At 44.6% G+C, this 14,581-nt stretch overlaps 1 protein-coding gene across 1 annotated transcript in view; it reads right to left on the bottom strand.

Annotated features, from left to right (window-relative positions):
• LOC140425037 (receptor activity-modifying protein 3-like) overlaps positions 1 to 6,177 on the bottom strand; it is a 77,381-nt gene extending 71,204 nt beyond the window's left edge. The window contains exons 1-3 of the mRNA XM_072508826.1: positions 5,622 to 6,177; positions 4,899 to 4,928; positions 3,133 to 3,310 (exon numbers count right to left, since the gene is read on the bottom strand). Of these exons, the coding sequence (XP_072364927.1) occupies positions 3,133 to 3,310; positions 4,899 to 4,928; positions 5,622 to 5,673 (260 nt within the window). The 5' untranslated portion in view covers positions 5,674 to 6,177. The remainder of the gene's footprint in view (positions 1 to 3,132; positions 3,311 to 4,898; positions 4,929 to 5,621) is intronic.
• Positions 6,178 to 14,581: the final 8,404 nt, after the last annotated feature.

The following is a 14,581-nucleotide window of genomic DNA, read 5'->3' as shown; positions in this document are numbered from 1 at the left end:
ATTATTATTATTATTATTATTAATTAAACCCAAATTTGCAGATGACACTAAAATAGGTGGGACAGTAAATTGCAATGAGGAAATATGAAATTTACTAATGGAGTTAGGTAGCTTAGGTGACTGGGCCAAAATATGGCAGATGGAGTTTAACGTGAATAAGTGTGAGGTTATCCATTTTGGTCGGAAAAATGGGAAGGCAACTATTATCCAATTGGAGAGAAACTTCAGAGTCGTTCGATGCAGAAGGATCTTGGTATCCTCGTGCATGAATTGCAGAAAACTAGCATGCAGGTACAGCAGGTAATTAGAGAGGCAAATGAAATTTTGGTCTTTATAGCTAAAGGAATAGAGTATAAAAGTCGGGAAGTGTTGCTGCAACATTAGTGAGACTACACGTGGAATACTGTGTGCAGTTTTGGTCCCCTTATTGAAGGAGGGATGTAGTTGCATCGGAGGCAGTTCAGAGGAAATTCACCAGACTGATTCCAGAAATAAGGGGGTTTTCTTATGAAGAGGGATTGTGCAGTTTAGAACTATGCTCTCTAGAGTTTAGAAGAATGAGAGAAGGTCTAATTGAGGTATATAAGATAATAAAACGTATTGACAAAGTCAGCATAGAGTGGATGCTTCCTCTTGCGGGGCAATCTAGAACAGGAGGTCATAGTTTTAGGATAAGGTGTATCAGATTTAAAGCCAAAATGAGGAGAAATTGCTTCTTTCAAAGGGTGGTGAATCTGTGGAATTCACTACCCCAGAGTGCCGGGATGTTGAGTAAATTTAAAAAAGAGATAGACAGATTTTTAATTAGTAATGGGTTGAAGCGTTATGCAGAAGGGTGGGGAAATGGAGTTGAGGGTGAGATGAGATTATTGAAATGAATGGCAGAGCAGGCTCGAGGGGCTGAATGGCCTACTCCTGCACCTAGTTCTTATGTTCCCATACTTCAGGATTCCCCACCTGGCAGGTAAATCATTATATGCTATTTTCAATACAAAATTCCAAGTACATCTTAGTATAAAAAACTACTACTGCTAGAACCACAATTTCTGACTGGGTATATCCTGTCTGAGGGACACTTCCAGTCTGAATGGTTGTACTTACATATTAACAGTTTCCCAAAGTCTCTGATGTTTTTGCCAGAATCAGGTATTCATAACCTAGAACAGTGTTTTTTTTTTTTAATTTCCCGGGACCCACTTTTGCCAACAAACCATCTTTTGCGACCCACGCCACCTGACCTTCACAACACATATCACGTTCACTTATCTTTAAAGCGAAAGGGGAGCCTGCTTGGTCCTCATGATCTCACTTGCATCAGGTTCAAAGGAGGAGAGGGCAAAGCACATATCAGGTACAGACTTCAGCCAGTTCCTTTGTGCAGTCTTCATCTTTGTGAAAATGGAAAATCCAACCTCGCACATGTAGATCATCATGAAGAGCAATAGCAACAAAATGCTTGTTTTATTCAGCACTCTTTGGAGATGTTACTCCAGAATGCTGACAGCCTCATGGGCTTTTGGCGAGTTTTGTATGTGGTATCGCAGGTCAGGTACAGCAGCGTTGTCTTTTATTTTGGAGTCAGATGTTAAAAATTGACTCTAGGCTCTCAACCTCAGAGGGAATTTTTCACCCACCACTTAGCTATCAAAATCTTGAAACTTCTCCTCTCATTTCTCAGTACTTCCCTGCATATAACACACATTGGACCTTTGTATTAACACAATTGACAAAACCATTTCTCAAGAAATCACCTTTATGTTTCCTTTGTTATTCACGACTTAAGTTTCTTCTTTGCAAGCTGTTAAACAGAGAGCTCTGGAGCTCTGTACAAAGCTACACTAGCACTGCTCTGTTAGCAAAAAGACCTGGACTCTCCTGGCAGCTCTCTTCAACAGATTCTATTATGAGACACTGCCTATTTGTATCTCTGGCCGTCTCTTACTTGTAAGACAATGATTCATCTTCACAGTCCTCTTGCCTTACTTGCCATCAGCTAGAAAATGGAAGCAGCTCTCCTCCGTGATTTGGTGCTAAAAGCACGTACAGGACGCTTGACGTCATGTGTACGTGGAGGGTGCGTGATCTTCTCACTGCTGCCTCTTCTGGCTGGAAGACTGCACACAGCCTAATTTCTTTTCATTTAAAAAGCGGCAGTGGCCGCCATTCTAAATTTAAAACCCGGTAGCGGCCGTTATGCACTTTTCCTGCGATCGGGACTACTGCAGGAACAGCGCGACCGATTGCTCTGCAACCCTCTCGACACCAGTCTGCAATCCACCCATGGATTACGACCCGCACTTTGAAAAACCCTGACCTAGATTATCATGATATTAGCTATCACAACATTTTGTGCTGGTCAATGCAGCATATATTCTGTAGATGTCTGAATTTGCTCAAGTGTGTCATCAAATGGCGAGGGTGATGTGAAGAGGAGATAGCTGCTATCCTCTCAATAACAGAGAATGAATGCAGAGAGGACAATGGTTATCGGTGCACATAACGGATGTCTTATGTGAATACAGGATATATGGGTTTGGGTAGTACTTATCTTTAACTACAAGCTATAACATATTTTGTAGAGTCAAGTTGCAAATGCTATCAGCAATGGGATGCAACATTTCTGCTGTTAATGAACATCAGATGCATTTAGAAGTGTTACACTGGACCAGAAAAGTATATGATTGCACCCTTTATAGAAGGCATAGTGAATTAATCATTTTTTTGCCAAAATAAAATACTGTAATAGATCCAGATTTACAGCTAATTTGTAATAAGTCCAGAAATAATACTACAAAGATCAAGACAGGACAAAAATCAATGAACAACCTCCTGCAGAGGAATTGAGATTTGGCCCCATGGCTGCATACCATGTTTCTGGAATGCATCCTCGCTTATAAATGCAAATACTGACTTCTCTGCTGGAATTTAATTCATTCAAAATATTGATGGAGCACTGAATTATATCTTGAATACTACAGATTAATTCAAAACCTTTGGATGACTACAAATTTTATAGCAAAGATCAAGAAACAATGAGTGTGCAACAAATTTTCTTCAATTGTTAGCGTTTGCATCTGACCTTATAGATTTGACTTATAGCAAATGAGACATGTATTTTAAAAAAACACATACCCAGCAATGAGTGTGAAGTTGCACCAGTCACTGGAATTAATTCTGTTAAGTTGGCTTTCAAAATGATATCCACACAAGTGTACCACTTCCAACATGCGAGTCTCGTTACAGATCCGTTTTTCTTGCCTCTCTGATTGGTTTGATTGTGGCTGATTATGCAGGTTTGTATTGTTCTTGGCTGGAAATTTGAAGTAGAATATTAATTTAATGCATGTATATATATGTTTAAACCTGACATTTTCAAAAAAAGGGAAATTATTAAGTCGCCACCTTACTTTGCCGTTTTCAAATTATTACAAGTTACTTTTCTAGCAATATGGGAACTTACAAATACAACACCGTAAACTTAAGCCAATGATACTCATTTTAGGTTACTTTCCCCTCAATTCCAATTAGATGCACCATGGGCATTTTAGTGAATTATTTTGCAAGTAAAATTAGATACAAGTGGCGGGATTCTCCGACCCCCCGCCGGGTCGGAGAATCGACGGGGGCTGGCGTGAATCCCGCCCCTGCCGTGTCCTGAATTCTCCGCCACCAGAGATTCGGCGGGGGCAGGAATCGCGCCGCGCCGGTCGGCGGGCCCACCCCCGGCGATTCTCCGGCCTGCGATGGGCCGAAGTCCCGCCGCTGTCAACCCTCTCCCGCCGGCGTGGATTTAACCACCTACCTTTCCGGCGGGAGCAGGCGGCGCAGGAGGGCTCCGGGGTCCTGGGGGGGGGGGGGCGGTGTGATCTGGCCCCGAGGGGTGCCCCCACGGTGGCCTGGCCCACGATCGGGGCCCACCAATCCGCGGGTGGGCCTGTGCCGTGGGGGCACTCTTTTTCTTCCGCCTTCGCCATAGTCTTCACCATGGCGGAGGCGGAAGAGACCCCCACCCCTGTGCATGCGCGGGGATGACATCAGCAGCCGCTCCCACGCATGCGTGGACTTACGCAGGCCGGCGAAGTCCTTTCGGCCCTGTCTGGCGTGGCGCCAAAGGCCTTCCACACCAGCCTGTGGAGCGGAAACCGCTCCGGCGCGGGCCTAGCCCCTCAAGGTGAGGGCTTGGCTCCTAAAGGTGCAAAGACTTCCGCATCTTTGGGGCAGCCTGACGCCAGAGTGGTTACCGTCACTCCATCACGCCGGGACCCCCCGCCCCGCTGGGTAGGGGAGAATCCCACCCAATGACCTTGCTTTTCATCGCTTTGAAACAATGATATAATTAGCGATGCTTTGAAAATATCTAACTGATGGAACTAAGATTTCAAAGAAACCTTAGGAGTTTTGTAATGGTTTCCAGATATTTGGCATTTTTTAACATTGTTTGCATGAAGATAATTGCTTCAGCTCTGCAACAACTAACTGTATGAACAACATCTGTGTAGTTAACTTTACACACTTTAGAAACATATATATACCTCTGGATAAGACTTTGAACCCACTGTGTAGGTGTTGGAATCCTCTTGTCTAGACTTCAAAATAGAAATTTCTACTTTCCAATTTTTAGTTCTTAACCTTGAACTGATTAAGATAATTTTTGGTAGCAGATCTGCACTGACATGCCGCATGAGACTTTCATGCCAAGGTTTGGCCTGAGTGCTACATGTTCATATTTGCGACAGTTTATTGCTTATTAATGTTTTGTAAAGAAATAGTAGTTTAAAACCGCCTTACAAACAATAAACACAGGTCTGAAGCAAACAAGATGAGCAGAGCGTGGAGATTAAAAAGGAGAATGCCGCCAGATGTGAACTAGGTCACAGACAACCCGCTGTGTTTCTTACCTGAAAGGCTTGATGTCAACAAACTATTACCTAAAAACATAGAAAATAAAAAGTATTAGAAGAGGCCACGAAGATATTCATGCATTGCACGACTTCGTTTTTTCAGAATATAAAATTATTCGTAGCGATACCAATTTAAACACGAGTAATATTGTTGCTGAAGTGTTTTGGAAAGGCAGCTTATCTGTGCCTTATGAGCCCTGGAGTTTCCCGTTCCCACCCCACAGCGTTTACCGGGCTCAGCGCCACAATCCCCAATGTCAGTAAGGAGAAAATGGCTGTTTAAATTTAGAGACAATGTGCAGAAAACGGAGCCGGAAAAGTTGCAAAATAAATTGAACGAAAAGGAGCTGGCTAAGAAAAACCCTGCGGACGAAGGATGGATAAAGGGGAAACATGCTTGATCAAATGTAGCTGTACAGAGATATTTCGGCAGTTAGACAGATGAGTAAAAAGGGCTTAAAGCTAATTTATTGAAGGGAAATATCGCGAAAGAAATTAGGCTAACTCACAGCTTGCCTTTCTCATAAAAGAGATCTTACACAGAATGTTAGCCCGGTCCATGCAATGCTTGGGATGAGGTTCTGGAGTTGGTTATAGTTTACCACAGGTATCCCAGTAGATAGATGTGTGGGCGATTGATTGCTGTCTTGGTGACATGCGGTGCTGTCTGTCTGCCAAGGCAGTTGCAAGTGTCAGGTTAGTGTGTCTTTCGCCACTTACCCCAAACAACGAGTGCTAAAAGCTGAAGAAGAAGAAAGACATCTTTCTCCATCACGGTGCCTGGGCTCTGACAGGGCGCTGCATTGAAAGGTGGCGAAAGAGGGTGGGTCGGTTCTCCACTCGGGGCTCGAACTGGTGGCCGCCGCTCGCTGAGGGACGGGGCGCGGGCACTTTGACCAAGTTGTTGCCTCCACGGTCCGGCGTCTTCAGCCCAGGTGTCAGTCTCCTTTGCAGAGGGGGGGGGGAGGGAGTTGTTTTGCCGTCGCTCTGATCGGCGGAAAGAGCGGGCTCCCCGTTTCGTGTGTGTGAAACAAGCCGAGGTTTTGGTTTTCGTTGCGACTCCCCGATGTCTGAGCTTCCTTCCCCTCCGCGCTTCCCTCTTCTCCAATCGATCTGCCTGTCGCGGGATCACATGGCCGTCAAAATAAGTAGCGGTGCAGCCACTTCCCGCCCGCACTCTCTCTGTGTCTGTCAGCGTTGTGCTGCTTGTTCATCATCTTTCCCCCCACCTCTCTCGCAAGCTGCTTAAAGGCTTCATAATACCACAGGGCACTTTTCCCACCGACTATAACATTTAAAAATAATAATTCCTGTCTTACCAAGCGATTGCGATTGGGGGAAAGTGGGGGAGAGGGCAAAATTCGATTCTCTCTCCACCCCCCCCACCCTCTTATTTTGATCACGTTAAAGCCCCAGGTTGTTTTTTGGCGTTAAAGTCGTTATTTGTTTGTTGGCGGTGATGCCGGTTGGGATACAGAAAACAAAGCAGCAATTATGTTGGCCAGATGACTAGTTAATATTCGGCCCACAAGTTCCCAACTGGAACAGTTGCGAAGGACTTTATTAAACACGGTTCAGCTGTCCACTTTATATCAGAATTTGGTGCAGAATCCGAACGCAAAGCCAAATCGCCCAAATGCTTTAACATAATAATAATAATCTTTATTGTCACAAGTAGGCTTACATTAACACTGCAATGAAGTTACTGTGAAAATCCCCTAGTTGTCACATTCCAGCGCTTGGTATACTGAGGGAGAATTCAGAATGTCCAATTCACCTATCAGCATGTCTTTCGGGAACATAAGCCTGTCACCAACTTGCCCCCCCCCCCCCATGTGTCAATTTCAAAGCAAAAACATGATATTAACCTATCTGGAGAAAGTTGACAGTCATCCATTTTTTCTCCCAAATAGGATTGCACACAATTCTTAGGCAGAGTAAATATAATGGCTATATCCGAGGGTGCGGGTGAATCAGATTAAAGCCAACATCACTGGGTTCAATCGGGGTGAGATAGACTTGGAAGATGCCTCCTTCAGAGAAAGAGGCCATCCGGCCCATCGAGTCTGCACCAACCCCCTGAAAGAGAACCCCACCTAGGCCCATTCCCCAGCCCTATCCCCATGTCCCCACCTAACCTACACATCTTTGAACATTTTTTGCACATCTTTTGCACATCGTCCTGGAACAGGTTATTAACCTGAAACCAGAGGATAGAGCTTGAGGATTACTACCCTATTTCAAGCCTGGCTGACCAGGTGTCTCTCTCACTCCAAACTGTTTGCATATAGGTGTGTTGGAAGGATATGCAGGTTCATAATCAACTTGCTTGGCCACTTTATATTAGTATTTAACTCAAGTCGCATGATATCTGTTTTACCAGCTCAAATTTTCATGACTGAGTTCTTATATAGATCCAACTAAACACAAATGTCAACTCAGACAGACTGGAAAGGGAAATCTGTTTACCTTCTGGGGCATACTGCACAGAATTATTACGTCCATCAGCCATTTCTGTTTTATCCCCAATTTATTATGAATGAATACATCGGGCGTTAAAACAAATAAGTAAACATAATATAAAGGCAAAAGAACAAAATTACTGCAAGGTAACAAGGTCATTATCATGTTGTACTTTACATAAAGCTATTTAATTGATTTACCAATAGTCTGCTCATCAGTTTTAAAATCATATGATGGGATTAACTAATTTACTTTAGTCATAAATGGAACAAACACATTGCTTAATTTAAAACTGTTCACTGTTTCGAACTATGTAAATAGCTTAAAACACACTCCCCAAGGATGTGTGCATGGCTGGCATTTATTTCACGGCACAGTAACACAGTGGTTAGCACTGTTGCTTCACAGCGCCAGGGTCCCTGGTTCGATTCCCGGCTTGGGTCACTGTCTGTGCAGAGTCTGCATGTTCTCCCTGTGTCTGCATGGGTTTCCTCTGGGTGCTCCGGTTTCCTCCCACAAGTCCTGAAAGACGTGCTGTTAGTTAATTTTAACATTCTGAATTCTTCCTCAGTGTACCTGAACAAGCGACAGAATGTGGCGACTATGGGCTTTTCACAGTAACTTCATTACAGTGTTAATGTAAAGCCTACTTGTGACAATAAAGATTATTATTATTATTCCCATCTCTAATTGCCTTTTGAAGATGATGGTACACAGCCAGAGTGCTATTCTTTAGCCGTTTGGTTCAACTGAGTGGCTTCCTGGTCCATTTCGGAGAACAGTTGAGAATCAACCGGATTTTGGAGCATCAAGAGTCAAATGTAGCCTACATCTGATAAGAACCACAGATTTCCCTCCTTGAAGGATACTGAAGGGTGGCACGGTGGCACAGTGGTCAGCATTGCTGCCTCATCGCTCCAGGGACCTGGGTTCAATTCTGGCCTTGGGTGATTTGATTTGATTTGATTTATTATTGGCACATGTATTAGTATACAGTGAAAAGTATTGTTTCTTGCATGCTGTACAAACAATGCATACCGTACATAGGGAAGGAAGAGAGACTGCAGAATATAATGTTACAGTTATAGCAAGGTGTAGAGAAAAGATCAACTTAATACGAGGTAGGTCCATTCAAAAGTCTGATGGCAGTAGGGAAGAAGCTGTTCTTGAGTCGATTGGTACGTGACCTCAAACTTTGGTATCTTTTTCCTGACGGAAGAAGATGGAAGAGAGTATGACCGGGGTGCGTGGGGTCCTTAATTATGCTGGCTGCCTTTCTGAGGCAGCGGAAATTATAGATAGAGTCAATGGATGGGAGGCTGGTTTGCGTGATGGACTGGGCTACATTCACAACCTTTTGTAGTTTCCTGCTGTCTTGGGCAGAGCAGGCTCCATACCAAGCTGTGATACAACCAGAAAGAATGCTTTCTATGGTGCATCTGTAGAAGTTGGTGAGGGTCGTAGCTGACATGCCAAATTTCCTTAGTATTCTGAGAAAGTAGAGTCGTCGGTGGGCTTTCTTAATTATAGTGTCGGCATGGGGGGGCCAGGACAGGTTGTTGGTGATCTGTACACCTAAAAACTTGAAGCTTTCGATCCTTTTAGTTCATTTCCATTGATGTAGACAGGGGCATGTTCTCCGCTACGCTTCCTGACGTCGATGACAATCTCCTTCATTTTGTTGACATTGAGGGAGAGATTATTGTCATCGCACCAATTCACCAGATTCTCTATCTCAGTGTTCTTCAAACTCGGGTGCGTGACTCGTGGGTGGGTCGCGGGCGAGTGTCGGGAGGGTCGGGGAGCCGTCCTTCGGGGTTCTCCCGTAAGCGCAAATCCCCGAGCAGCAGCCGGCTTTTAATAACGGCCTTTAAAATGGCCACGAACATGTTTAAAAAATTCGGCCGCATTGCACATGCGTGAACGATGATCGGTGCGCATGCCAAAACTATGCGCATGCGCGCCGATGATCGGGCGCGCATGCGCAATGCTGCCGCTATTTTACGGTTGCAGCTTTTTGTTTCAAGTTCGGGGGGGGTTTATTCATTTTTTTCATTTATTTTATTCATTTTATTTTTTTACAAGTTCGGGGGGGTTTTATTTGATAAAATTTTACAGGAAAAAAATGCAGAACTTTGGACTGATGGAGACTCCATACTTTCCGACACAGGAAGGCTTCACCTTCATCCAACAGATTCCATTGGAGGAGCGTGTATAAGGGCCAAAGGGACCCAAAGCCATTTCCTCCATTTTTATCAGCAGCAAACAAGGTAAGAGAAAATGGTGGGTTGCTCAGGTCGGCCGGCGTCGGTCACAAAGGTCGGCCGGCGTGGATCGCGAAGGTCGGCTGGCGTGGGTCGCGAAGGTCGGCCGCATTGGGTCCCGAAGTTCGGCCACATTGGGTCCCGAAGTTCGGCTGGTTTGTAAAAATGGGTCCCCGGAAAAAAAGTTTGAAGAACACTGCTCTATCTCATTCCTGTACTCTGTCTCGCCATTGTTTGAAATCTGACCCACTACGGTGGAGTCATCAGCAAATTTGAAAATCGAGTTAGAGGGATATTTGGCCACACAGTCATAGGTGTATAAGGAGTATAGTAGGGGGCTGAGGACACAGCCTTATGGGGCACCGGTGTTGAGGATGATCGTGGAGGAGGTGTTGTTGCCTATCTTTACTGATTGTGGCCTGTGGGTTAGAAAGTTCAGGATCCAGTCGCAGAGGGAGGAGCCCAGGCCAAGGCCACGGAGTTTGGAGATGAGTTTTGTCGGAATAATGGTGTTGAAGGCTGAGCTGTAGTTGATAAATAGGAATCTGACATAGGTGTCTTTGTTATCTAGGTGTTCCAGGGTAGAGTGCAGGGCCATGGAGATGGCGTCTGCTGTGGACCTGTTGCAGTGGTAGGCGAACTGTAGTTGATCAAGGCAATCCGGGAGGCTGGAGTTGATTCATGCCATGACTAACCATTCGAAGCACTTCATGATGATGGATGTCAGAGCCACTGGATGATAGTCAATAAGGCACGCTGCTTGACTTTTTTTTGCTACAGGGATGATGGTCGTCTCCTTGAAGCAGATAGGGACCTCAGATTGTTGTAAAGAGAGGTTGAAGATGTCTGCGAATACCCCCGCCAGCTGATCCACGCAAGACCTGAGTGCTCGTCCGGGTACCCCATCCGGGCCAGTGGCTTTCCATGGGTTGACCTTCGAGAAGGTTGCTCTGACGTCTGCAGTGGTGATCTCAGATACAAGTTCATCCACGGCTTCTGGGGTGGAGGGCTCGCTCTCACTGACCTCTTACTCAAAGCGGCATAGAATGCGTTGAGCACCTCAGGGAGGGGTGCATTGGAGCCAGCGATTTTACATGCTTTCATCTTGTAGCCTGTTATGTCTTGCAGACCTTGCCAGAGACGGCGGGGATCCGTGTGGCTAGCCTGGGACTCGAGCTTGGTCCGTTACTGTCTTTTGGCATCTTTGATGGATTTCTTTAGATCATATCTGGCTTTCTTGTAGAGGTCAGGGTCACCTGACTTGAACGCCTCAGACCTAGACTTCAGCAAGCAGTGGATGTCCCTGTTCATCCAGGGTTTCCGGTTGGGAAACACGCAGATTTGCTTCTTTGGCACACAGTCTTGTGCACACTTACGAATGAAGTCAGTTACTGTAGTGGCGTACTCGTTCAGGCTGGTCGCAGAGGTTTTAAATACTGACCAGTCCACTGACTCTAAGCAGTTCCGTAGGAGATCATCCGATTCCCCAGACCAACAATGCATGATTTTCTTTGACGGATTCTCCCGCTTCAGTTTTTGCTTATAAGCCGGGAGCAGGAACACAGCCTTGTGGTTAGATTTGCCAAAGTGTGGGCGGGCAATAGAGCGGTAGGCATGTTTGATATTTGTGTAGTTTGTACTCCTTGTGGAGTTTGTACGTTCTCCCTGTATCTGTGTGGGTTTCCTCCAGGTGCCGTTTACTCCCACAGTCCAAAGATGTGCAGGTTAGGTGGGGCTACAGGGATAGGGTGGGGAAGTGGGCCCAGGTAGGGTGCTCTTTCAGAGAGTCAGTGTAGACTCAATGGGCCAAATGGCCTCCTTCTGCACTGTAGGGATTCTATGAAAGATATGAATGAACCAGATAACCAATGATCCAGTTAGTTTCCTGACATTGTTAATAAGACTAGCATTTTATGGCAGAGGTTTTAATTAAATTCCTGCAGCCACTAGCAGAATGTAAATTCACTTTAGGGACCCAGTTTAGCTCACTTGGCTAGACAGCTGGTTCGTGATGCAGAGCAAGGCCAGCAGTGTGGGTTCAATTCGCATACCGGCTGAGGTTATTCATGAAGTCTTCTCAACCTCGCCCCTGAGGTGTGGTGATCCTCAGGTTACATCACCACCAGTCAGCTCTCTCCCTCAAATGGAGAAAGCAGGCTATGGTCATCTTGGTCTATGACTAAGATTGAGTCACGTTGTTAGAGTAAAGTGCAGGAAGCTTTACTCCACATCTAACACACACTATGCAGATCTGGGAGGGTGTAAAGCAGTACTGGATTCACAAAATAAATATCATCCTCTAAGCTCCATCACTTTGAAGGGTTCACTTAAAAGGGTTTTCTATTTTTTTTTAAATACAGCGAGATGCTGGAAATCTCAAATAAAAACAGAAAGTGCTGGAAATACATTCTACCATCCTTCAGTTCTATAGAAGGGTCATATATCAACTCAAAACATTAACTCTAATTCTCTCTCCACAGATGGTGCCAGACCTGCTGAGTATTTCTAGCACTTTCTGTTTTCACTTCTATAAATAAAAGTTTCTATATAAGACATTGCGCATAATTTCCTACTCTGTGAGGGAAGGGAAATGAATACCTGCCATCACAAATTAAGCGCTAAAAGAATATTAATGATTTTGTTTGTAACTTTCCTTTCTATCATCTAATTTAAAATATATTTTCTTAAAACTTTCAAAGGATATTTGAATTGGGAATTCAAAATAATATCAGAAAATCATGGAAAATAAATCTGCATGCCTGGCAGCAGTTGTGCAGAAGCAGCCAAAGTTAATGTGAGTGATTTTAACCCCCAGAATTGATGAGTTTAGGTCAAGTGGGAAATTAAAATGCGAAAAAACGTTGAATCCAAACACAACGCCTCGAACGTCCAGTTTTAACAGAGCTGAGTTTTGAATTCAAGGTCAGATTTTTATGATGTAATTTTTCTTTTTCATTGTTAATTATTAATTGTTTGATTTTTGATGAACAAGCAATGTATCACAATGAATTTCCAAATGGACAATAAAATTTGAATTGAATTGAATGAAGAGACAAACTGGCCAGTAAAACCTTTTAAGGAGACTAAGTGACAAAATTGTAACAAGATTTCTATAATAAACCTAACAAGACCCAAGGGGATACATCGATCAATCTCCCCATGGGACTCGTAGAATACGAGCTCCCCTGCTAGTGGGCAGGGGCCCGCCCAGCTGGGGCTCGTAAATTCACCTTTTAAAAGCCGGCCCGTACTGTGATCGGCATTTCCGATAATCCCAACTGGGATCTGTAATCTGTAAGACCCGTTGTGGCCTTTACTTTATGTTAACAAATTGAATATTGCTTAATTTAACTTCTAGGGCCTCCTATAATTTCTACTTTACCTTCTGTCAGTCAGAATTTCTTGGCCACAGGAAATTATCAGGTAAAAGGGGGTGGGTGGGGCAAAGTCCATTCGCTAAATGCCTTTGCAGCACTTAACCTACCATGTAATACACCGTCACCACCACCACAGCACAATCTGTCTAATTCCAATCCCCCACAATCACCAATCATTTTTGTGATCACTGACCATTCTGATTTATCACTGTGATCTCCTGAGCCCTTAACCATCCCCACTCACAATCTTCCCACTCTCCCCAACAATCTCACTGCTTCCCCACCACTCTCTTTATGTTCTCTTTGTTCCCCAAAAATCTCTGTTCCCCACCTTTTGACCTCTCCATTCACACCTGTCTCTCTGCTGCCCCGTGATCTCTGCCTTCTCACCACCACTAGACTGATCTACTTTCTCCACAGCTGTATGTCAGACTGACTGTCAGATAAAAAAAACACCTTGAGAAACAAATTAAAATACGCCCTGCAACTAAAGCTCCTTGCCATTCCGGGAAACCCATATTTCCAGATCTAACCATTAATTTCTCTCCACCACCCGCTTTTGCCAAATATACTGGATTTTGTCAGGACTGTTGTAGTGACAAGTAGAGTTCCTGGACACAAAGGGGCAATGTAAGAATGCTGGTTATATTCTTCGAGGTATATAGATTATGAATGTTATTAATTATGTGACTAAAACCTCTTATGTACAAGCCAATGGAAGCTAGGGCAGCACGATGGCCTAGTGGTTAGCACAACTGCCTCACGGCACTGAGGTCCCAGGTTTGATCCCGGCTCTGGGTCACTGTCCATGTGGAGTTTGCACATTCTCCCCGTGTCTGCCTGGGTTTCGCCCCCACAACCCAAAAATGTGCAGAGTAGGTGTTTTGGCCACACTAAATTGCCCCTTAATTGGAAAAAATAATTGGGTAATCTAAATTTTTTTTTTCAAAAGCCAATGATAGCTGAGAGTAACTGTTATCAGCACAAGGGCACATCTGTTTGACCTTTATCTTTTGTTTCTGGCTTATAGATCCATTATGGATTCCGATTCCAGGTTACATAAAAGTGGTACAACTACCTATTACGTGATGTTTTTTGTCCACATATGTCACACACTTAATGAGGAAATAGACTACTGTAATTTAGTTATAAAGCTAGTTAGGTCTTGAGAATTAGTGCTTGCTAAAAATTAAAAACTAAAAATAGCACAATTTTCCTGTAGCTTTGGCAATAAAGAGATATAAATTATTTTGAAGATTTTGGGCTGATTCTCTGATGTCAACAGTGGAAAGCGTTGAGTCGTCTGCCGCTGATGCGCATCAGCACTCATCAGGGCTAAGTGTTGACGCCGCTGTAAACACATGAGTGTTTCACACCGGCGTCAACAGGCCTCTTGGCCCAACGATACAGGGGCCCACATGAGGCCAGCACAGCGCCGGAGTGCAGATCGCAGCTCCGGCGCTGATACACGGCCCTGCACTGCCGGCGCAGGTCCCGCATGCCCGTCCTGCAGCCACCCCCCAGAGTCTGATCCCCACACCCACCCCCTTCACCAGGACGGCCAGCGCAGCCGCGG

The sequence above is a fragment of the Scyliorhinus torazame genome, chromosome 6 (genome assembly GCF_047496885.1).
Source record: "Scyliorhinus torazame isolate Kashiwa2021f chromosome 6, sScyTor2.1, whole genome shotgun sequence".
Lineage (NCBI taxonomy): Eukaryota > Metazoa > Chordata > Chondrichthyes > Carcharhiniformes > Scyliorhinidae > Scyliorhinus > Scyliorhinus torazame.
The sequence above is the reverse complement of the archived record's forward strand: the minus strand, read 5'-3'. Positions and strand labels throughout refer to the sequence as shown.